Source organism: Lynx canadensis, chromosome A1, assembly GCF_007474595.2.
Source record: "Lynx canadensis isolate LIC74 chromosome A1, mLynCan4.pri.v2, whole genome shotgun sequence".
Classification (NCBI taxonomy): Eukaryota; Metazoa; Chordata; class Mammalia; order Carnivora; family Felidae; genus Lynx; species Lynx canadensis.
In genome coordinates this window covers 200,681,516-200,705,658 of record NC_044303.2, presented here as the reverse complement: position 1 = coordinate 200,705,658, position 24,143 = coordinate 200,681,516, and the positions used below count along the sequence as shown (strand labels likewise).

At 37.9% G+C, this 24,143-nt stretch overlaps 1 protein-coding gene across 1 annotated transcript in view; it reads left to right on the top strand.

The window, feature by feature from the left end:
• ITGA1 (integrin subunit alpha 1) overlaps window positions 1-24,143 on the top strand; it is a 172,645-nt gene that overhangs the window by 73,795 nt on the left and 74,707 nt on the right. The window contains exons 3-7 of the mRNA XM_030330081.1: window positions 4,139-4,251; window positions 6,857-6,945; window positions 7,051-7,162; window positions 7,780-7,907; window positions 23,778-23,926. Of these exons, the coding sequence (XP_030185941.1) occupies window positions 4,139-4,251; window positions 6,857-6,945; window positions 7,051-7,162; window positions 7,780-7,907; window positions 23,778-23,926 (591 nt within the window). The remainder of the gene's footprint in view (window positions 1-4,138; window positions 4,252-6,856; window positions 6,946-7,050; window positions 7,163-7,779; window positions 7,908-23,777; window positions 23,927-24,143) is intronic.

The following is a 24,143-nucleotide window of genomic DNA, read 5'->3' as shown; positions in this document are numbered from 1 at the left end:
CATTACTCATGCCTTTGGAGTCACAGTGTCTCTATTTCGACTGCCTTCTATTTATCAACTAAGTCCCAGTTCCAACAAGAGGCAAAACAGATCCTGCATTAATGAAGGGCAGTGAAGGACCGTGTCACATTGCAAAAGTGAAAAAAATTCCAAGCAATCTACCACAGTTTCAAACCTCTGGATCCTGGGCCACCCAGATCCCTGCCTAGGGAATCCGTGGCCTTTCCTCATTTCTAAGACAAACTTGTCCTTCTGGAGCCACACTTTCTACCAGCTCAGGGGATCTCTTTTCTCTTCTGTAATATTGGCCTTTCTCTTGTTACTAGCTTTTTCTCAACATCATTTATCCATATCCAGATGCCTTCCGTAATAAATTTAAATCCACCTCAAACCCTTAATGGTTTGCCTGAAAAAAAAGAAACCCACACACATTGGCATGACCCATCTCCCTCATTTTTAGCAAAACTCTTGAAATGAAGTCTGCTCTACACTCCCATTCTTTATTTTCTTCCCTCTTTGGCTTTTGTGATACCACTGTTTTCTGATTGTCTCTCCTTCTCTGGACACTGCTACTAGTTTTCTTCCTTTGCTCATTAAAATCTTAAGTGCTATTTTTTTTTCCTTTAGCTCTCTTACTCTGTACTCTCTTAAGGCAATAGCATTTACTCTTAGCACCTGAACCATGCTCATAGAATGCTCACATATGTTCCATGTAGTTTCTGAGATGGTCCCCAGCAAGACTGAGCCCAGAAGCCTACAAAAGTAACACATTATCAGTGCACTCTATTGGCCTTTCTTCCTTCCCTCTATCATTTTCCCTATCAACACATTTGTTTGTGCTTTGAATTGACTCCCCTAAATCTACCTGCACCAACGTCCTTGTCGAGGGTCTGCTTTTGGGGGAACTCAAACTAAGACAGCTGATAGTCTAAGTATTTGTAGAATTGGTTCTCCTTTCCTCTCCACTTCCTAAATTCAGATCCTCCTTTCTCGTCTGGGTCGAGAAACCCCTACTTTCACTCTCTGAGTCTAATTTGCCCCTTTCCCAAAAATGTATTCATGACACTATAAGCAAACAAGCTTCATAAAGCAGTTGATCATATCACATCCCTCTTTAAAGCACTGGTGGTTCCCAACTCTCCCCTTCATATAATAAATCTAAAATTCTTAAATTAGACTATCAGAACATTCCTGATCTAGACTCTATTTAGCTTGACAGTTTTGACTTCTACTCCAGCTACCCTGAGCTATTTGAATTATCAAAGAAAGGAGCTGTTTCTCCTTGCTTCTAATACCTTGCTGAAGTTGCACCAAGTTCTGACCTATTGAGTATTATAATAATCCATTTATGGTTTTGCTTCCCCCCTAAGTTTTAAACAATCTAAAAACCATTGTGTTTGATCCATTTCATATCCACAGGGCCTGATGTAAATGCTGGGTGTATAGAATGTTCTTAATAAACATTGATCAATCTATGTAGCCTCAACTTAAATATTTTCCAAATAGTAGGCTCACTACTTTTCTTCAAATTGTTTTAACTCTAAAACTAATTTAATCAATCATGTTATAAAAGTCTTTAAAAATTTCGGAGAAAGAACACTAACCATAACGTCCTTAATGCAATTTGGTTTTTGGTGAACTCCTTTTTAACCTGTGTGGATTTTTTTTAAGTTTATTTATTTTGAGAGAGAGAGAGAGAGAGAGAGCAAGTGGGGAAGGGGCAGAGAGAGAGAGGGAGAGAGAGAATCCCAAGCTGACCCAGCACTGTCAGCGTAGAGCCCAATGTGGGGCTCGATCCCACAAAGTGTGAGATCATTACCTGAGGCAAAATCAGGAGTCAGATGCTTAACCGACTGAGCCACCCAGGCACCCCTAATCTATGTTTTACATAGATTGAGAAGTCCTGTCAGCTGAAAAGGACATCATCATCATCATCATCATCAACAACCAACATTTAAATAGCATATACTATGAGCTAAATTTTATATACATTAACTCATTCAGATTTTGTGATGATACTGTGAGGTAGGTACTCTTGTTATTTCTATTTTACAGATGAAGAAACTAAGATAAGTGATTTGTCCTAAATCATACAACTAAGTAAATGACAAAAACATGATTTGAATTTGTGAAGTCTGGCTCCAAAGTTCATGCTATATTTAATGGAGAAGATTAAGTTATTTGGTATATGGAAAGCACTTAGAACAATATCTGGCATAAGGTATAAATTTAATAAATGCTAGCTATAATTATCATTGCTATTATGATGAATATATTGAATATAATTTGGTATCTTTCACTTTGAATTGTCATAGTTTTTCACTAAATTAGGTAGATTTTTACTTTGAATTGGGTCATAAATATTTTTAATACTACCATGCAATCTTATTAGCTGTTGTGTTTTATGACTGAAATATTGTATAGAATGTCTCTGCAATAATTAGTTCTTGCTGTTGACCATATTTCTTTTAATCTTTCATATTATATATAACACTATGAGCATTATTTTTATGCATTAGCCTTTTTCCCTTAATTTAGGCCATTTTTTAAGGATAGATTTCCAGAAGTAAGAATTATGCATTAAAAGGTTTAAACATTTTTATGGTTATTTATGCATATAAAGAATGGCTTTACAAAGGCATTACAATAACTATGTTTTAGGGAGTCTGTTCAATAATTCAGTATTTGCAATTGTTATAAAACACTTCTATTTGTACTAGCTTTACCCAAAGGATTTACACAAAATAAGCCCCATCCCTTTCAATATGACAGAGTTTCAAATATTTATATATTTTAAAAAATATATTCCCTAAGTACCTACGCTTAGTTGACAGAACCTCTCGACTCTCCTTCAGATATTTTTTTTTTTTTTTTGTATAGTAAATATCCCCAACTTTCCCTCAAGCATCTCTGGTCTGACAAAATTACCAGGCTCTTAACCATCTGAGTCATAGTCTCCTAAATACATTCCATTGTGCCTATGTCCCTCTTAATTTGGAGATTACAGACATGGTCTGACAGTGCAGAGCACAGAGGGGTGATCACTTTCCTTGACCAGGGCATCTATTTCCAGCAATGCAGCCTAAGGTCACATTAGCATTTTTTGGTACTGAAATACACAGTTGGCTCATGCTTACTTCCTATCAACAAATCCCCCATGTCTTTTTTACATGAATTCCTATTAAATCACATTGCCCACATCCTGTATTGGTGTAGTTAAGTGAAGTTATTTACATAGGTTCTTACTAAACTTTAACTAGTTTATTAAGTTTCTTGTTCCAGAATGTTGTGACACTTCTGATTGTCCACATAGGTATATTAATTTCCTTGACGCATACCTTTATGCTTTCTGTATCTTCACAAAAGTCATAAATAAAGATATATGCTAAGACAATCCCAAGTACAGTCTTATGTACATAATTAACGTCCTTTGGTTTGCAGTGATCAGCATCTTTGTATATGGCTTTTCAGCCAGCAGCACATCAGCAGCTGTGAATCCACCCAAGTGTCTTAACACTCAACTACATTCATTCATCCTATTCCTGAAGATATCATAGGAGACCTTGTTAAATGGCTTCCTAGGACTAAAATAAATCATGATTATATTTTTTCATTAAGTATTATTAAATTGATTTTATAATTCTGTCTGAAAAAACAGTAAATGATTTTAACCTGGGGTCTCATAACTATCCTTATTTTTTAAGTGCTTACAAATTAGTACATACTAATATTAAATCTTATGATAATCAAATATTTAATTTCCCTGTGAAATTCTTAGTTCTTCCTAGGAAAAAGTCACTTATGCTACCATGTGTGTTTCATAAACTAATATAGCAGCAGACTTAACCAACAAGTATTGTTTCAGCCCCCAAATAAAAAATATAAAAAGTGATATATAATACAATAAATAAAATATTCTGAGATCTCTCTTCTATGTATTTTACGATTTTTTAATTCACATCACCTGCAATTTGGGGAAGAAACTCAGCTTATTTTCAATAGCATTGCATTACTAACATAGGGTAACTATAATTATGTCTATGAGAACTACTGTCATTGTCTTAGAACTAGTCATGAAATAACTAAAATAAATGTTTCTCTTTGTTCAAAAATGCTAACTGAGTTATTTAACTTCCAGGGTGCTTATTGGCTCTCCTTTAGTTGGTCAACCCAAGAACAGAACTGGAGATGTCTATAAGTGTCCAGTTGGGAGAAGCAAACCATTACCTTGCGTAAAGTTGGATCTGCCTGGTATGTAAAGACTTTACATTAAAATCTGATCCTAAATTATACTCAGTAGTTGCATTAAAAATAATTTTAACTCAATAAAATATGAGAAGAATCTATAAATGTTCTTCAATTCTTATCATTAAAATTCACATAAAATGACATCTTGATTCCGAACTTTAGAAATAAAAGAACTTTCCCAAAACCTGGCCCATTACATTGCTCCCACAAAATTTAATTGTTTGTTTGTTTGTTCGTTTGTTTGTTTGTAAAGAAAATAGCAGGGGCATTTGGGTGGCTCAGTTGGTTAAGTGTTCGACTTTGGTTTAGGTCATGATCTCATGGCTCGTGAGTTTGAGCCCCGCGTTGGGCTCTGTGGTGACAGCTCAGAGCCTGGAGCCTGCTTCAGATTCTGTGTCTCCCTCTCTCTCTCTTCCTCTCTTTCTCTCTCTCTCTCTCTCAAAAATAAATAAACATTAAAAAAATTTTTTTAATAAAATAGCAGAGAAAGAATTGTAGTACATGAATTCTTTTAAAGAGAATAGCACAAGGTAAATTCATGTAGAAATGGATATATTTGATAGAAATATCACTATAATTAGAACATAACTAGAAAATTCCTGCTAGAATTATCCAAGACTTACAATTCAGTGTTCTATACAGTATTAAATGCATTAAAATAACACATACTTTAACAGTTTATTTCAAATATTCTATTTTTCAGTTCTCTTTTTTCAATTTCCTGTTTATTATGAACATTTTCCTTTACATTTATGAACATAGTTATAATAGCTGCTTTAATATCCTTGCCTGATAATTACAACATGTGGAATATCTCAACATCGCTTTCCATTTATTACCTTTCTCTTGAGATTGAGTCACATTTCCTTTTTTTTCTTATGTTTAGTAATTTTGGATTATGTCCTGGATTATACTTTTGAGTTATAAGTGTAGAGGTTCTAGATCTGTTATTTGCCTTTGAATAGTCTTAACTTTTTGTTTTAGCAGACAGTTTACTTGGCTGAACTCAATTTCTGAACTGCAGTGGGAAGCAGTTAAAATCTCCATTCAGTTCTTCTTATTGTAGCTGAGCTGTTTGAAGTTTACTCTGCATATATATACATTTCAAGTGCTTCAGATATTTGGACAGAGCATACGTGTGTATGTTAGAACTCTCTTTTTGTGGCTCTGCTTTCCAAGATATGCCCCTTCACTTTACAGCTTCTGTCATTACCCTAATTTCTGTCCTCTGTTTATTCAAAACAGTAAGACTTTGACTACTGTTTGAGGTTTAGCCATAGCTAGGACCTTCCCTTGGGGGAAAGCAAGCACATAAACAGGAAACTCAGCCAGTGCTAATCTCTTCTTACAAGTATAGACTTCCCTCCACTTTCTGTCTGCTTTTGGTTGCTTTCTAGTGCCTTCAGATGGTTGTTTCTTTTTTCTTTTTCTTTTTTTCCTTTTCCTAGAGTTATTTGCAAAAGACTTGTTCTAATAGGAGCTACTCCTTCATTACCAAAAACTATAATGTAGTTTTAACATTAGCATGGAGATTTTAGCTGCATCGACAATAGTGGAGACATTTCTGCTGTGGTCCCTAACATCCCAATGTCCCAGCTCATCCTGGATCAACTCTAGTATAAAAAACTCTAATCCAGATTATTCAAGACCAGTGTAGATAATGGTCCAGTTCCAGGTGCTTTCAAGGCAAACCAGACTAAACTCTGGGACAAAGACCCATATACTCACATTAGGAAGACAGTGTGACCATTCAGGAATCTCTGCTTCCATTCCTCACTCTGCATCTATAATGGTCTTAAGGTAGGAAAAACTTTTGGGCATGAAGAGTGAGGTAAATCTTTCTTGAACCTGAGTTTTGCCACTTGCAAATATTTCAGCACTCTGCTAAGCAGGGTTTAGAAAATTTTGATTTTCCTGCCCAGTCTTTTTTTTTGTCTTTTTTCAATATGAATAAGTGGCACTTCCTGCCACTTTTGCCAGGTTGGCCTGCTTCAAGACCCAACATTCCCATCTGGAATGACAAATGGCATCCCTTCATTGTTTCTTTTACCCGAACTTCCTGACCACTACTCCTTCTTGCTCTAGTTTTCTTTGTAAACTTCATGATGTCCCCATGATGGTGAAATCGATGTTCAAAATATATATTGGTGGGGTTTTTTTCTGCTCTACTACCCATTTTCCCTCTTCTTGTCAGAAGTGATGCTATATCATTGGCCATCTATAACATACAGATATAGCATGCAAGGTAAGTGTTTAAGTTTCCTTTATATATCTACAATATTATGAGGTTAAGTATTCTATTTGTTTTAATTAGCAAAAATGTGTGAAAGGCTGTCCCACATTTTCTCATTGCCCCACTAGCTCTGCATTCTTTTACAGTTCAGCAGAAGTATTTGAGACAGTTATCCAGACAACATTTCTGGGACATAAGCCAGGTTTTCAGCCTTAGCTTGTTCATTATATTCCTTAATAATACTTTGAAGACTATTTAGTTGAATCAAAAGGAAAATGTGCTATGATATGAACAAAGCAAATAGAATGTCCTAACGAGAAGGCACTTAATTTTACTTTGTTTTCCACCCTCATAAAAGTTTGTTTCTATTTTTAGTTAATACATCAATTCCCAATGTCACGGAAGTAAAGGAGAACATGACGTTTGGATCAACTTTAGTCACCAACCCAAATGGAGGGTTTCTGGTAAGAAAGCAAGGAGTTAGTTAATGAGCCAAGAATGCCGTCATTGTAAGTCTTTATAAAATTTGTTATATAATTTTTAATCTTATGGTTTTAATTTTTTAAAAGGCATGTGGGCCCTTGTATGCCTATAGATGTGGACATTTACATTACACAACTGGAATCTGTTCTGATGTTAGCTCCACATTTCAAGTCGTGAACTCCATTGCTCCTGTACGAGGTACAGATTTTATGTGATGTTCTTACATGTTTGAAAAGTGTAAGCAGTGAATGAGACATATATATACACAGGAGCATACCAAAAAGCTTGAAGTATTTTCTCAGCTACCAGCATTACCAATTTAGGTAAATGTTTGCTTTGCCAATATATAACCAAACCCCACTGCTATTTTTGGACTTGATATTAGTGTAAATAACCTTTAACAAAGTCTTGTTTAAACATCATAGCTAAAGCTGTCACATTGTTTTTATTTAAAGAATGAGTCTCTTTGAAGAAAGTAATCTCACTTGAAATACACACAGAATGAGAACAGTTACATAAATTCATACTGAGAAAACTTCCAAAGATAATTCATACAATGTTAATTACAATTCAGTAGAGATGTTTTACTTGATAAGAATCCCAAACCCATTGCTATTGAATGTAATGGTATTTATCAACTTTATTTTTGTAAAACTACTTCTTTCTGATTATAGAAGCAATGTGTCCACCATGTAGACTACCAGCTTATCTTTTTTTAAAATGAGCCTATTTCAGCCATGAAAACACTTCATACACTTTCATACTATCTAAAAAGATAAACTCGAAATTTGCACAGTTGACTCCTTTTATTGCAGAATGCAGTACTCAACTGGACATAGTCATCGTGCTGGATGGCTCCAACAGTATTTATCCCTGGGAGAGTGTTACAGCTTTTTTAAATGACCTTCTTGAAAGAATGGATATTGGTCCTAAACAGACACAGGTATGTGACTATGCATTTTGATTTCTGTTGTTCTAAAGATAAAAATGCATAGATTTTTAATAAAACAAAATATTCTGAACATAAATTAATCAATAAAGCTAATATTCAGGATGAATTTTATATTCCATATCCCTGTTTTTTCCTCCTGATGAAAGGGGCATTACTGGCAGACCCTGTTATTTTCTAAACAGAAAATATAATGAAAGCTGCCATTTCTGATGCTCTTGAAAAATATCCCCTATAAATCATAATTGAATTCTTACTTATAAAGTAAGTGTAGCCAGCTTCGGTAATATCAGAACAGGGTTTCAGAATTTGTGGAAACTAATCTGACATCCCAAAGAACACATCACATTAAATCCCCTCTCTTATATTATACAAGTAAATTAGTAAGTGATCACAGGATATCGCTTAAAGACCATTTTTTCTCATCTTTAATAATTTCTTAAGCAAAATCCAAGTGCTCGATGCTTTAGCTACATTAAGCTGGATATTTTTTTCTCCCCATGAGTATCTGTTTCTGAACACATTCCCTTTATTGCCATTAAATGAAGTGAAGCTTCTCACATGGTTCTCCCACTTTAGACACTGAATTTGGGTTTAATTAATCTAATGCTGATTAAACTTATACAGCCATATGGCTTAAAATACAGAGAAGACAGTGGATAACAGGCAAATTAAATGTCAGAGTGAGGTCAGTGCCTTGAGAACAGGAATTAGCACTGGAGTCAGAGTCAAATGGTTGTTGCATGGTTTGGGGACTGCAGGAGAGCAAAGAAGATGTTAGATCTGCACCTGCAGACCAGTGTCTTTCCTTTTCTCTCTGAAGCTCTACTTTGGAGAAATTTCTGAGGCACTGAAAAAGTGGTCTGACTGCATTGTTTGCCACACCCACACCTGGTACAGGACATGACTACACACACACACACACACACACACACACACACATATATGATATGCTTGTATATGCTTCTGTATATATATATATATATATATATATATATATATATATATATATATGCTTATAAATGTATGTATAGATAGATAGATAGATACATACATACATACACACACACACACACACACACACACACACACACACATTTACAAAATGAATTTCCCCAAAAGGGTGGTAGTTAAAAATTGCAAAGTAGATGCAAACCTCAAAGTGAAATGTCATATGGCTGTGTTCCAAGGATGAATAGATGAGAGCTAGGTGAGGAGTAAGGCTTTGCATATCCTTCTGGACAATAAAGAACATCTTGAAATCAGTATAAAATTATTTGAAAAATAGACTTTTATGCATCACAAAAGGTAAATTTTTTCCTGGATGCAAGTTTCTCATCTGCAATTAGTCTTCCCAAGTGAATTACCAGAAGTTTGGTATCTCTTCTTGATACAGGGCATAAGGCAGCCTGCATCCTTTCAAAGACCATTCGAGGGGTGCCTGAATGGCTCAGTTGGTTAGGCATCTGACTCTTGATCATGTCATGATCAGAGTCAAGCTCAGGTCATGATCTCATGGCTTTGTGGGTTTAAGCTCCCCATCAGGCTCTATGCGGCCCTGCAGAGCCTGCTTGGGATTCTCTTTATTGTCTCTCTGCCCCTCCCCAACTTGCACTGTCTCTGTCTCTCTCAAAATAAATAAATAAACTTAAAAAAAAAAAAAGACCATTCTAGAATTGTGACTTGCTCTTCCATCTGGTACATGTTTCACGTGGACCCTTTTTTTGCCCCCTGCTGAGGACCTCTCCCTTCCTCTTTTGCCCTCTTCCCCAATCTTTTCTCTCCTTGGTAAATACAGTTTCATAGGGCTATAAAATTAAAGCTGGATGGAATTGTAGAGGACTTTTAGCCCCAAATCTCAATTTATGGAGGAGATAGGAGAGGCTAAGTAACTTGTTAAATAAAGTAAGTTGCTTGTTGATGACAGATCAGAAACCATAGCTTTCCAGCTGCAGTTCAGCTGTTTGGAGAAGTTTCAGGGCTGGTCCAGTCTGATGTCCCTAAATAGTAGGTTTCTGGTCCTTTTTATCTCATCATGGTTGCCCATAGCTTCCTTGGCCAGACCCCTTGGCACTCTGTCCTCTGCACTGACACACCTGTGACCAGATGGCTGGATCACAGCTCTCCCCTCTTTTACTGCCTTTCCCCATAATGTCCAATCTTCCCTTCCACCTGTTTTGTCCACCCCATTCTACTTCCCTATCCAAGCCTTTCTTTCCAAAGCTAAGAATAGTCTTGGAATATTTTCTTGTTATTTCTGATATTTTTAGTCATCTGGAAATTTTATTTTACTTTTAATTTGTCTATTTCAATGTAAAAAAAAGTCTATTTATTTGTAGCTATCTGTGGACATTAGTGCAGCAGTGACATGTTTGGAGTTACTCTACAACTCCAGGAAGGAAATCTACAAGGCTATCTTACAAAAATAATCACCGCCTCAGTGGGGTTCTGTGCCCATGACTCAGTTTTGTAAAGAACTCAGTTTTGTAAACAATCAATTGTTTATATGCTCAACCTGTTCTGCTATAGTTTTGATGTTTCTGTCTACTAGAACTGTAATTAATTTTCTATTTCTGTAGTGAAAGTCCTAATAGAGGAGCTATTCTGCCAGCCACCAGTGCAATTCTAGCCTGCCAGGGTTGTATACCTTTCTTGGTGGCGGGGGGAGAACAATCACTTTATTCAGAGGAATGGGGGCCAGCCAGCCCTTAGAGTTCAGATGCTACCAGACTATGGGAGGGAAACGAACATACTCTGAGGCAGAAGAGTCGGGTTACTTGTTTCCAGGACCCGATTCCACAAAGGGCAAGATTTCAAAATGCAACCCTGTGCACTGAGTCATTTGTAGTAACCACTGACTTCACCCAGGGAAACCTGCTTCCTAAAGAGAGAGGAGCTGCTTAAATGGCTGAATTTTTATGTCACATTTTGCTTGTATCATTCATTGTGGAGTTTAGCCATACTCCTTCATTCATTTATTCAAGTATGTTTCCTGAGGGTTTACAATGTACTCGGCTCTGTGCTGGGGCTTGGATAATCATGGAGACAAGACAGACACAGCCACTGCCCTCATAGAGCTTCTGTTGTAATGCAGTGTTTCTCCAAAAGAGGCTTATAGAACTTCTCTTCCCAAATCCCTGAGGTGCTTGGGCTATACCCCGGATTTCAGAATCAGTCTCTCAGAGTGGGGCTATAGAGCCTGCATTTTAAATTTTTTTTTCAACGTTTATTTATTTTTGGGACAGAGAGAGACAGAGCATGAACGGGGGAGGGGCAGAGAGAGAAGGAGACACAGAATCGGAAACAGGCTCCAGGCTCTGAGCCATCAGCCCAGAGCCTGACGCGGGCTCGAACTCACAGACCGCGAGATCGTGACCTGGCTGAAGTCGGATGCTTAACCGACTGCGCCACCCAGGCGCCCCGAGCCTGCATTTTAAGTAAGCAACCTACATGATTCTTAAACACATTAAAGTTTGAGAAACACAGGACTAATGCATTATTCCATATTGATGTGTGTGTGTGTTTCTGCTGCATCTCTAGATACAGAGTTTATATCATCGTTTAATTCTTGTCATTGGCCAGACAGTGCTTTGCTGTGACATAGTGGGCTCTTAATGAGACCCTGTTGAATAAGTGTGTATATCACAATTAATGCTTTTTAAAATTTTTTTCTGATAGGTGAACATTTAATGAGACTTTTTTTCCTATAACTGGCATTTTAATATTCTATTAAATACTTTTATATTTGGGCTTTAGTGTTTATACTTTAGTATTTTCTAAGCTTTTTCTATTTTGACTTAAGTTGTGTTAATGACTAGTTTCATAAGTTATTCTCTAAGTGAAGGGGATTGAAAAGGACATATTTACTACTAAGCCATCACTTTTGCTGAAGTGGTGAAAAGGGTCTTAACACCTTTAAATTCCCTTTAAAGTTTGATCTTCCTTTAGTGGATTCAGAAAAGAAATTTGTCCATATAAATTTTGGAAAAATATTTACTTTTGGAAAAATATTCTTCAAAGAAATGTGTACTGAAAAGCATGGTTATCATTCATGTAGTCTTATAGTAATTCTCTCCAAAAACACAATTTATTTTAACAACTATTTTCCTCCCTGGCTGACTATAATATAATTTAAATAGGTTTTGTGTATGTGTGTGTGTGGGTGGGTGGGTGTGTGTGGGTGTGTGTGGGGGGGAGGGGGGTGTATGTCTTTTGTTTTTGTTTGTTTTCAATTACAACACCCAATTCTGCCCTAAGATTGGCAGAATCTGCTTCTGGATTTTTTTCTCCCCATAACTTATCCTCCCTACCTCCATTCCTGAAAGGGAAAGATGTAAAAACAAACTGTGAGGGAGAATACCCAGAAGGAGCTGCCAAGATAGAAAGCTAAGAGATGGATGGAGGACTCTTCACCCATATCAAGGGTATAAAGGAATTCAGAATGGAGTTAAGAGGATTTCTGAAGAAGGTTTCTCTGCAAGCAGGGCCTAGTGAGAAAGGCTTCAGTGGGTTCACACAATGAGCTTGATGTGTTTTCTAAAGTTGGGACACACAGCTGACTAGTGCTTCACTCCTGCCTGAAATACCTAAAGGGCAAGATAGCAGCTGTCTAGCTGCTGACAGGCAAGTCAGATGAGAGGTAGCTGCAGTCAGATTTCCCTGCAGTCCCAAGGTCTGTCATTACAAAGAATGTGTATATTCATGGATCATCACGGAGTCATGTTAGGTCCTGCCCTCAGACTCTTCTGGAGGTGAGCAGAGACTTCTGCACAAAAAAGCGGAAGATATCCCTGATGAGGGCAGTAGTGACATGTATTCACTCAGACAAGGAAGTAGGTGAAGAGAAATCTGCAGAGAACCCACAAGAGAGTTGTTAGCACCTGGTAGCACCTGATCCATCTCAGGATAGCACCGGTCAAGTAAAAATTCCTATACCCTTTATTTATCTCCGTTACCCCTGTCCCCGGAGAGGTCAGAGACTACAGTTAACAATCTAAGGGGAGATGAGTAAAGAAACAAAGAAAGAAACAGCCACCTATGCCGCTTTCTCAACTACATGCTTCTCATCTCCTGAAAGGCTTAGTGAGGGGAGAAGACGTACTATGAATCAACTTTGATATTTTGTCTCCTAGAGTGTGTTTTAATCTAGGTTGAACCGTATGAAATTGTTGCTATTTGATCATTTTTGACCTACAAATACAGCAATTTCATGTGGTATGACCTACATTAAAATACAATTGACTCGGGGTGCCTCGGTGGCTGTCAGTTGAGTTTCCAGCTTCGGTTCAGGTCATGATCTCATGGCTCGTGATTTCGAGCCCCATGTTGGGCTCTGTGCTGCCAGCACAGAGCCTGCAGCTTCCTTTGGATTCTGTGTCTCCCTCTCTCTCTGCCTTTCCCCTGCACACTCTCTCTCTCTAGCTTCCAAAAATAAATAAACATTAAAAATTTAAAAAAAATACAGTTGACTCTAGGATAATGTGAAGGTTAGGGGCACTGACTTGCTGTGCAGTCAAAAATCTGCATATAACTTTGACTCCCCCAGAACTTAACTACTAATAGCCTACTGTTGACTGAAAGCCCTGCCAATAACATAGCAGTGGATTAACACATATTGTATGTTTTATGTATTATATGCCATATTCTACAATAAAGTAAGCTAGAGAAAAGAAAATGCTATCATGAAAATCATGAAGAAGGGGCGCTTGGGTGGCTCAGTCAGCTAAGCTTCTGACTGTTGATTTTGGCTCAGGTGATGACCTTACTATTAGGGAGATCTAGCCACATTGGGCTTTGCGCTGACAGCTTAGAGCCTACTTGGGATCCTCTGTATTCCCTCTCTCTCTGCCCCTCCCCCATTCACTGTCTTGCAGTGAATACATTTACAGTACTACACTGTATTTACCCAAAAAATTCACGTATAAGTGGACCCGCACAGTTCAAACCCGTGTTGTTCAAGGATCAATTATATAGGTCTTCTCTTTTTTAATAGATATTTTAAAACTATTAAGACACTTATCTTTCTATCCGGGGAGAATAGAAGAACTTCACCCTAAATAAATTTTAAAGGGATCACGAGCCAAAAAAAAATCACGTCATTCTGACTACACCTCATGAATTCTTGTGTACTGTATTGATTATGGCTATACACTTAGTACAACAGGTAAAGATAAAATATGATGGCCTATTGTCTGCATCCATAGATTTGTCATTTAGTAATTGCATGTGTTGAAAGATAGTTGCAAAGAAATGAAAGGAATTGTCAACTCCACAAAGGAAAAAACAAACAAACAGAGAGGAAGGGAGAAAGAAGGAAAACTTAAGCTTGCATTGAAGTTTCCACATGACAATCAGCGTACATTAGGGGACACAGCATAAGTGACAAAAACATCAACTCCAAATAGCTACTCAAAGTTTCGTACAGGTTTCTGTGTGGTCCAATTAAGACTTTTGCAAACATAGTGAAGGAATTCTTGTCAACCAATTTTTTTTTACCCAAGACAGAGTAAAGGCTATAAAATTGCCTTTAAAAAAAAAAAACCACCTATAAAAACAAACCTGAAACACTCTGAGCTTGCCATAAAAGATATGATGGTATAAACATTGTGGAGGTGTTATCGATCCTCAATACCTAAACATAACACTGCTTTTAATAATAAATGAGAATGATATAAATATGCCAAATACGAGTGCATTACCCTAAATAAAACCAGTAAATTGTGAGGCTTGATATAAAAGTGAAATATACTAATGGAACAATGTCTAGATTGTTGCTATCAAAAGCACAGCATAGCATTAAACCAGGCAAAATGAAAGAGAGAGATTAATTAAATTTTAGGAATATTATTTATCTTTCTTTTTACTGCACGTTTTATGGCCATTTCCCCTGAAGCCTTATTCGTTGTTTTGAAGTCTAAATAGAAGCCTGAAGGCACCTTGCAGCTGAATCCTTGTCAATCAGGCTATAGTATCTGACAGCGGTACTGTGAATAAGGTGAATCTTCTCTGTCACTAGCCACCCAATCTGCATTCTCCCCTACCTCCATCCCTGAGCTATCTTTCCAAGGTAAAATTCAGGTCATAGCATTTCCCTGGGTAAAAATCTCCTGTCTTTGCCTGCTGAGTAATATCCAAGCTCCCCAGTGGATTGGAAAGCATCTGTCACCTGGCGCCACTCATTCCCACTGCCGCCTGCCTTCCTGGTGCCTTCTTGCCTCTTTTCTGGCTCTGCAGCCACTCCTCCCCTCGCTTTCCCTGAACACATCGCCAGTGTCCACAGGAGCCCCTCCCCAGAGTGCCCTTCTCTACCCCAAGCCCTAGGTGCTAGGTGACTTAGTTCCAGTGTCACTGTCTCTGTCACGTTCCATGATCTTTCCACCCCTCTTCCCACAAACAATCCCCTCCCCTCTGTCCCCATAAGTTCTACTCACCCTTCACTTACAGCTCTCATCACTCAGTAGCACTATCTTTTGCTTCTGTGTCCGTCTCTCCTGGCAGACTGTGAATTCCACTTTGACAGCATTGTGCCTTAATCCTTTTATTTATGGGATACAGTTTAGAGTTTTATGTGTTGCTGAGCATATAGGAGGTAGATCATTTGGGTTGGAAAAATCTCATTGCTGGGACTTTTCATTTCTCCTTGTGTTAAAAATCATTGTTGTAATGACCTCTTTCTCTCAGTCTACTTCATGAAGTCATTGAGCTAGAAGTGGTTCTTTGTGGGGGACCTCCCCCAGATACCCTTTACATTAGGTTCCAGACTTTTCTTTGCAGGTGTTTCCGCCCCAGCCCCATTCACCTCTCATCCTGATTGCTCCCACAGTCTTCTCAGAACTTTACTTGTACTCCCTTATCCTTGCATTTTTGAACTTGGATCAATTTCATTACAGCATCATCCAAGAAGGCAGCTTAAGACACCATTTTCCTAGGACCTATATCTATCATCTATCAACTTTATGTTTCTGAGGACTCATTTCATTTCCTTATGATCCAGTCTCACTTATGCCTCCCTTCACAGTGACAAACGGTGAAGCCTGGTTCCACTAACATAGCCTCAGAATGGCCCATGCTGACAGTTCACTGGGATTACAGTCTGTATTATTACTGCATTCTTACTCCAACTTAATCACATTAGAAGCATGTGGTAGGGGGCAGGCTTTGCACCATAGTTTGGTTAAAGGAAATATAAATTTGCCGGACACAAAGACTGAGCTCTTTTCATGTTCAGCAATGGGGGATCTCCCACAGAACACTTCATTGTTTTACCCTATCATTATTCCCCTAAAGAAGACACTGGGTTGATAATGTTAATTGTTGAATGGAAAGCCCAGAAACTTAGTTTGTGTTTTAGAAATTAAAATTTAAAGGGGCGCCTGGGTGGCTCAGTTGGTTGAGCATCCGATTTCGGTTTAGGTCATGATCTCGCTGTCTGTGAGTTCGAGCCCCGTGTCGGGCTCTGTGCTGACAGCTCAGAGCCTGGAGCCTGCTTCGGATCCTGTGTCTCCCTCTCTCTCTGCCCCTCCCCTGCTCTTGTTCTGTCTCTCTGTCAAAAATAAATAAAACATTTAAAAAATTTTTAAAAAAGAAATTAAAATTTAGCAACTGCTGTTATAACTTTAACTTAACAATACAAGGTATTAGAATATAATTCTAAATGAGGAAATAATTCCACTTCTTCATAACTCTTTGACTCGATATACTTAATAGCTATTTTACATACTTCTCTTTCTTAAACTTCTTTGTCATTCTGTTGTTACTTGAATTTCATGAAAAAAAATCAGAAGGCCCTCCTTTCAGTGATTTCATTTATATTTCTCACATTCACTTTCTTCCTCTTTCTTCTCTACCCCCTAAAAGAAATGAAAACCATCCACGTAATAAATTCATTGTAATTCAGCAGATATATATGAAGTGACTTCTTGATTAAGTATTAAGCTAGGTGTCATGGGCAATTAAAAAAAACTGTAACTTTGTCCCTGAGCCCAAAATACTTCCAACTTAGAAATGAGGTAAAATCTTATATTTGGATGAGTACTATAATGATAGTGTATCATGAATATAACAAAGGTGAATGAGGCAGAACAATTATTTGATCTTTACGAGGAGGTAGCTCAATGTTGTAAAGCAATGTTTTCTAAATTATGTTGCTTGAGGTGTTAAATATGTTCTTCCCCCAAAATATTCCCTTAAATAGGAATAAAATATATCAGGTCTTTCAATTCATGATTCACAATGCATATTTTCATATTAAAGACTCAGAGCATTTTCAAAAAAATTTGCTTATGAATCAGAGTAGAGCAACTGGGAACAGAAGAGAAAGCCTTGGCCTTTTGCATTTGAAATTTGTGGCATTTTTTTTTTTTTTTACTTAATATAAATAGCAGAAGGAGAAAGAGAGGCAGACAAAGAGATAAAGGGAGAGACCAAGAGAGAGAGAGAGAAGGGACCCCGTGCTGTAAAGATACATGTTAACTTTGTGTTACCCATTGTTTTTCAAGATTACTTGACCATGGAATTCTTTAAAAATCATAGCGAGTAACATACAGAGGGTGCTAGTACTCCCTAGAAAAGGGGTCAGCCATCTCATGGCTCATGGCTTAGCTGAAGAAGGATTGTAAATCTCATGCTTAAGTGGTTTTGAATAAATGTTACAAACCTCTGGTTCATATAACAGAATCCTCTATCAGTTGTGTGCCTGATTTATGTGATAGCCTGAATCTTAGTTCTCTTTGGTCTTAGATTTAATTACATACCTATATCTTTTGTTCTACTTAATCAGGAAGTTCAAACTGTGTCTCCCTAGGAAGTAAAGGCTTCCTTTCCAGTTGTCTCTGAAAAGTGACTGTTGTACTTGTTCTACTCTCTTTTTTTAAATGTTTATTTTTGAGAGAGAGAGAACGCGTGCGCGCGTAAGTGGGGGAGGGGGAGAAAGAGGGAGACACAGAATCTGAAGCAGGCTCCAGGCTCTGAGCTGTCAGCACAGTGCCCGACGCGGGGCTCAGACATGGGGCTCGAACTCAGGAGCCACGAGATCATGACCTAAGCCCAAGTCAGATGCTTAAATGACTGAGCCACCCAGGCTCTCCTTGTTCTACTCTTTATAAGAATATTTTGTTCCTATCTTCCCATGCTGTTTTACTAATGCCCTAAGCTGCTCTTTTTCCATTTTCTCTTCAAGAAAGCCCACATCTAGCTGGTTGCTTCTTTTAGCTGCCATCCCTGCTTATTTATTTCCATTCAGCAAACATGCCTAGAGTCTTTCCATCTCCATTACTCCTCAGCAGTCTCTACTTAACTTCTATGCTCTGGTTTTTGTATCATTCCAACACAACTGACTGCCTCAAGTCAAATATGATGATTATTGGCCATTTTTCTTTTTCTCAGTTCCTAGAATGATTTCAGTTCCTTATAATTTTTGACATATTCTCCACTCAAGACTGCTTTGCTTTCTCTGTTCTACATTTGTAAACCCACCGTCTGTTCTTTACATGGGTACCTACTAAGGGGACTGCATCTTCCTCCCTCCATGAGCCCTTTCATGGTGAGACAATAAATGTACTTGTACTTCTGTCCTCCTGCCTCCTCAAAATCTGTATGCCTCACTTGGCTAACTTTTTATCTTGTTATTTCATTATCATCCTTATTTGATTCTGTTGCATATAGTATCAAGTATAAATCTGTTTTACCTGCCTTAACTTATACCCTAAGCTGGGACTAAAACTGGTTTATTAACTGGGTCCCGTTAATACTCAGCAAAGTGTTACATGTGTTTGCTTTGTGATTTGACCATTTTCCTGTGATGAAAATCAACGAATGCCACCCTTTTCTGGAAAAGACACAGCAGGCCTTATTCTGTCTGATTCGTAAGGAAATATGCAGCCCACTATCAGCCAGGGACCTACACTGAGCGTCATTTCCCTGAGATTTGAGATTCCACTGCCCCCAGTCTTCTCATTTCCCACACATCTTTATGTCTTTCTTTTTCTGCTTATCATTATTTCCCTGCTATCTCAGTCTTAATGTGAAATGTTACAGTCATCTAGTAAGAATGTATGAGGGTCAATCATAAGCAAAGCAAAACAGCAGCATGGGATAAGAGAGTACCAAAAGCTATGACATAGTCCATGCTCCTTAGCCCTGCTTGCTCCTATATATAATGCAGTTGGGAGATAAAGCATGCATACAAAGAAGTTCAGAAGAATACAGTACTCCAAGGAGCAAAACAGACAAGTTTGCTTCAGGGGTTAGAGAAGGGGAAGATCAGTAAGCTAGACTGGTGACTAGGTGGGAAAAGTTTTGCAGAGAAAGTGACTCTTTGTACTGGATCTTCCAGAATGGATAGAACTTAGCTTTGTTGGAGGGATGAGGAAAGGCACTTGGTAGGGACAGGGTTCATACTGGGGAGTCCTGAAGACGTGGGAGAACTAGAAAGGCTGTTGAGTGACTGCAAGTCAGGGGAAGAAAACTGAAGTTTACCTTACAGGTCTTGTATTTCCAAGGAGCAGCTTCAAGTTTTATCTGTTTTCTATTTTAAGTAGAATAAAAATTCCATGTAGAGTGTATTTTAAAGTCGTTGATGTAGGCAATGGAGAGTTAGTGGAGATTTGTGAATAAGGATGTTATGTAAGCAGAATTTCAAGGCAGTTAGCCTTACATTTATTTATGTAAGAGCTGAGGAGATGGAGCTGAGGAGAATGAAAATAGGAGGAAGACCAACAGCGGAAAGACCAACTATTGCCACGGTCCAGGTTGAGTGAAGTGAGGTCTGGCCTGAGCCAAGGAAGAAATGCAGAGACACAGATAATAGCTGCCTTAAGTCTGGTTTCCCAGAAGCAAACCCTGAGAAAATGAGCCAAGTGACAGTGATTTACTAAGGGAGTGCTTTTAAAAGAAAATAGTAAGAGATTTGGGGGAGCAAAACAGAGTAACAACTGAGAAGAACCAAGGGTGTGATTTCAGGTGAAATCAAGGCCTTCAGCTAATCTGAGTCAAGGGGCTGGTCTTTCACTGTCTGTACTCAGGCATTGCCTGTGGAGCTTGGCAAAAGGCGATAAAGGAAAAAATTTCCAGGCACTCCTCGCTCTTTGAACCTTTGGAACAAAGCAGATCTAGTAATCCAAGGGCAGACGGTCATCTGAAGAGACTCATGTGGAGTGTTAGAAGCAAAGTATAAAGAAAGGGTGAGGCAACTGACAGTTACAAGTTATCTAAAGAATAAACTTATAGAAGTGAGATATATGTTAAGTAGGTAGAGAAAGACAGACAGTGAGAGAGAGAGAGAGAGAGAGAAGGTATAAAGCACTGATTTCTGACTTACCAAGAGGCTAAAATTTTTCTGCTGTTCCTGGTGTCCAGATAATCCAATAGTCCATAGTAGGTTTTATAAAATATGTAAAGTATTTTGAAATGTCAAATATTATGGCACAAAGCAGCCTTGTTTAATTGGCATAAATTCTTCCTCTTCTCGTGTGAACTCCTCCCCATGTATCAATGTGATACTGTCTTTTTCCTGAAGAGTTAATAGTTTATGACCAGAATTTGATTGCACTCAATAAATGGGAGCAAAATACGCTCATTAGTACAAAGGAGTAGGACTGTCGAGCAGTGTTATGTGCAACCACATTTGAGATTCATGGCCATAACTTTAAAGTGAGACCAGTCTACAATTTGTGTGATTTTTGTGTAGAAACATTTGAAGTCACAGAAGCACAGAAAGTAAAGGAGATATTTGGACTTAACCAGAGTTGGAGGTTAGCCATGTGAGTTAATGGAGGGGAAAAAAGGTTAAAGGAGTTAAAGTTTGCAAGTAAATGATTGTGGTGATGGACCATGGAATCTAAGCTAGGGACAAAAAAAAAAGTAGGATCTCTGAATTAATTGCAAGTCTTGATATGGTGAAGGAATTGGTGACAGACATAAATGAGCTCAAGTTAATGGTAAAACACTTGAAATTGAGATTGAGGTGCTGCAGTTTTTCTAGTTGACAAGGTCAAGGATAAGACCTTGAGAGTGGATGACATAGGTGATGTAGAGGAAAAGATTACTAAAGATGAGGAAGTCAAAGAAATAAGACTAGATTGTTCAAGATTTTATCCAAATGAGAGACTACAGTGTTCAGTAGATTCACTCAAGTAGTAAAATGTCCAAGAATAATGACAGGAATGACAGTTTTGAAAGTTCTTTAGCCTCCTGCCTGATCAAACAAAAACAAAGGGAAATAAAAACAAAGAAACTCTGTAAGATGTCCTGAATAGATGAGCAATTAACTTCCACAGCAGCATTTATTCACCTTGGTACCAAAAAATAAGCATAGTGTTTATCTAAGTTGCAAAATCATTTTACTTTTATTTATACTGAACATTTCTATACACAAAGACAATGTTGAACCTTCATGGTTTCCCTTAATAATTATACAGTGTCTCCCTAGATTACTAATTAAAATCTATGAGGGTCATTGGGAGAATAATTTTAAATCTGTGTTGAGAGTAATAGATAACTATCCATAACACTTAATTATGATTCAAGGAAATAACCTGAATTGGATTTTGAGTGTATCCTCATCCATTTATTTATTTATTTATTTATTTATTTATTTATTTATTTAGCATAATTAGTTGGTTGTAGCCTGCTTATATTTCCAAAAGGAGTTTTGGTCATCTTTATTCCAATTATAAGAGCACACGGCTTTGGGACGGATGGTGACAGATATTCAGTGAAAGATATATTCATAGAAGAGCAGGGCTATCCTGGACATAGATTGAGGAATTGCATGTTCAGTCAGCTTATTATATACCTTATCTTACACTTACGTATGCTGTCTTTTTCTTATTTATCCTATACCCAACTAAACAACTCTAAGGAATGATTAATGTGTTCTGTTTCTATTTTTAAAATATGATGCTTGTTTGTTTGCTTTACTTGTATTATATTCTCCAGTAGATCTCAATTAGCTAGATAGCTCATTGAATTCATCAAGTAACAATTCATCAATGGCAGCAGCATTTAGCAGAAACTAGTAGGATGAGGCGACACAGAATGCAGGGAGTTCAGGGAGGTGTATTTCTGTAGAGAGGAAGTAGACTGATGGAAAAAGCCCTGGGATAAAAGATTCACATCTTAGACTAGACTCTTTTCTGCCCTTTCACTGTGAGGAATATTTTAAACTTAAATTTCTCATTTATAAAATGTGATGCCAATTAATGTTATTATAATCTGAATAAATTAGGGGAAAGCTTTTCAAAAGGCATTACAAATATAGGATACTATTCTTATTTAAGCATAATGGTGTAATTGCTTCAAGACGTCTAGTGTACTCTAGAAGGTGGCTCAAAGATGATAAAGATTATTTTAAATTAGAAGGTAGTCTTGTTGGTTTCTGCAAATGCCAGAGTATGCTTCTGGTTTCAAAGAAGACCCAGCTGTGGAAATGTATCTATGAGTCAGACATGTAATTAAAGATTTCTGACAACTGTAACATCCTCAAGGGAGGCTGGAAGGTAGATGCTGAACCTTCATGCCACTTGGAAGTAAGATCAGAATTGGAAATAGGATGGGTATGAAAAAAGCACTAGAGGCAACTTTACCACTGAGCAAACTAGGCAATTGCCTTAGCAAGAAGGCAGCCTTGTCTCAAATTCCTTCCCCAGGACCCAAGAAATGAAGTGCCCAGAATTTCTACATTAAAAAGACATTCATTTGGGTATAGAATTTCTGAATTTCTCATTTTGGGGTGGGAAATTAAACAAAAAGTTATCTTCACTCACAATTCTTGATGTAGATTGATCTATTGGTTCACATCAATATTTAAAAGAAGGTATAGAAAAAGGATAAGAAAAATGGGCATCTGTAAGGGAGAGGGGAGGAATACAGAGCAAGGGAAATCCAATCTGGTGTCACTTTACCCTATGTATCATTTTGCTCCATGATGGCTCTGCAGTTAGCTGCCCACGTTATCCTATCTGTGCAAAGGAGGGAACGAAAGGAGGAAGGTAGAAAGAAGGGAAGACTGAACAAGAAAAGGGGTGGTGGGGAGAAGGGCTGGTGTGAGAGAAATGGAAGCTATGCCTGACCTAGATAAAACCTGAAGCACATGTGTGCCCTCCCCAGATACATGCCCCACTTACTACTCATCCAGCCTCATCTGGTTTCACTTCCCCTCACAGTCTAGTCCAGGCTTACTGACTTTCTTTCTGTTCTCGGGACATCCCTACTTTTTTCTCATCTCAGCTTCTTCACATACCAATTGCCCGTGTGTGGATCCATCCTCTCACTCTGTCTCCATCCAGGACAGGTCTCCACCCTCCTTGCACCTTTCAGTATCGATTTGAATATCACTTCTAAGAGGCCTTCCCTAACCCCCCATTTTGAAGTAGGGCCCTAGGTTTACTTGCTAAACAGCTTTTCCATTTCAGCCCTCTCTCCATAGTTTGCAATTGAACATGCATTGGAATGATTGTGTGTTGAATCTCCCTCTCTCTCTGATTCTCTCTCTCTCTCTGATTTCCTCTCTCTCTCTCTCTCTCTCTCTCTCTCTCTCTCTCTCTCATTTAGAAGCTCCATGAAGGCAGAGAGCATGTCAGTGCATTGTATCTTCTACCCCTCAAGGCTTGCCAGAGTCATTCAGTAGAAACTATTGCAGAGATAAACCAATTGTTTAAGAAGTTTAACAACAGTACTTTCATTCTTGTTCCTTGGGCTACGAATATCCACAAGTGGCAGTGGTTATTTCTGTCGGAAGGATTTGTATACTGATGAATTTTTGAACTATCTAAAAGACAAAAATGTATGACATCTGATCTACATGTTTAAAGAAAATTGAAATGGCATATTGCTAGATGGTTAACTCACAATGGCTTGGTATTTCAGGTTGGAATTGTACAGTATGGAGAAAATGTAACCCATGAGTTCAACCTCAATAAGTACTCATCAACGGAAGAGGTACTTGTTGCAGCAAATAAAATAATCCAGAGAGGTGGCCGCCAGACTATGACAGCCCTTGGGATAGACACAGCCAGGTATGTGGATTAAAAAATAGACCAAGGTAAAAAAACTACACATGACCAACTGTTCACAATCAAGCCCTTTCGAGTGTTGATTGAGCATTTATCTTGGCAATATTTAAAGTCATCTTTTTAAAAAACTGGATTCCACCAGTTAGCTAATAGTTATAGGATCAAGTTTTTCTATGACATAGTCTCCCTGCCCTTCTTGTCTTTCCTGTTATTCCAAAGG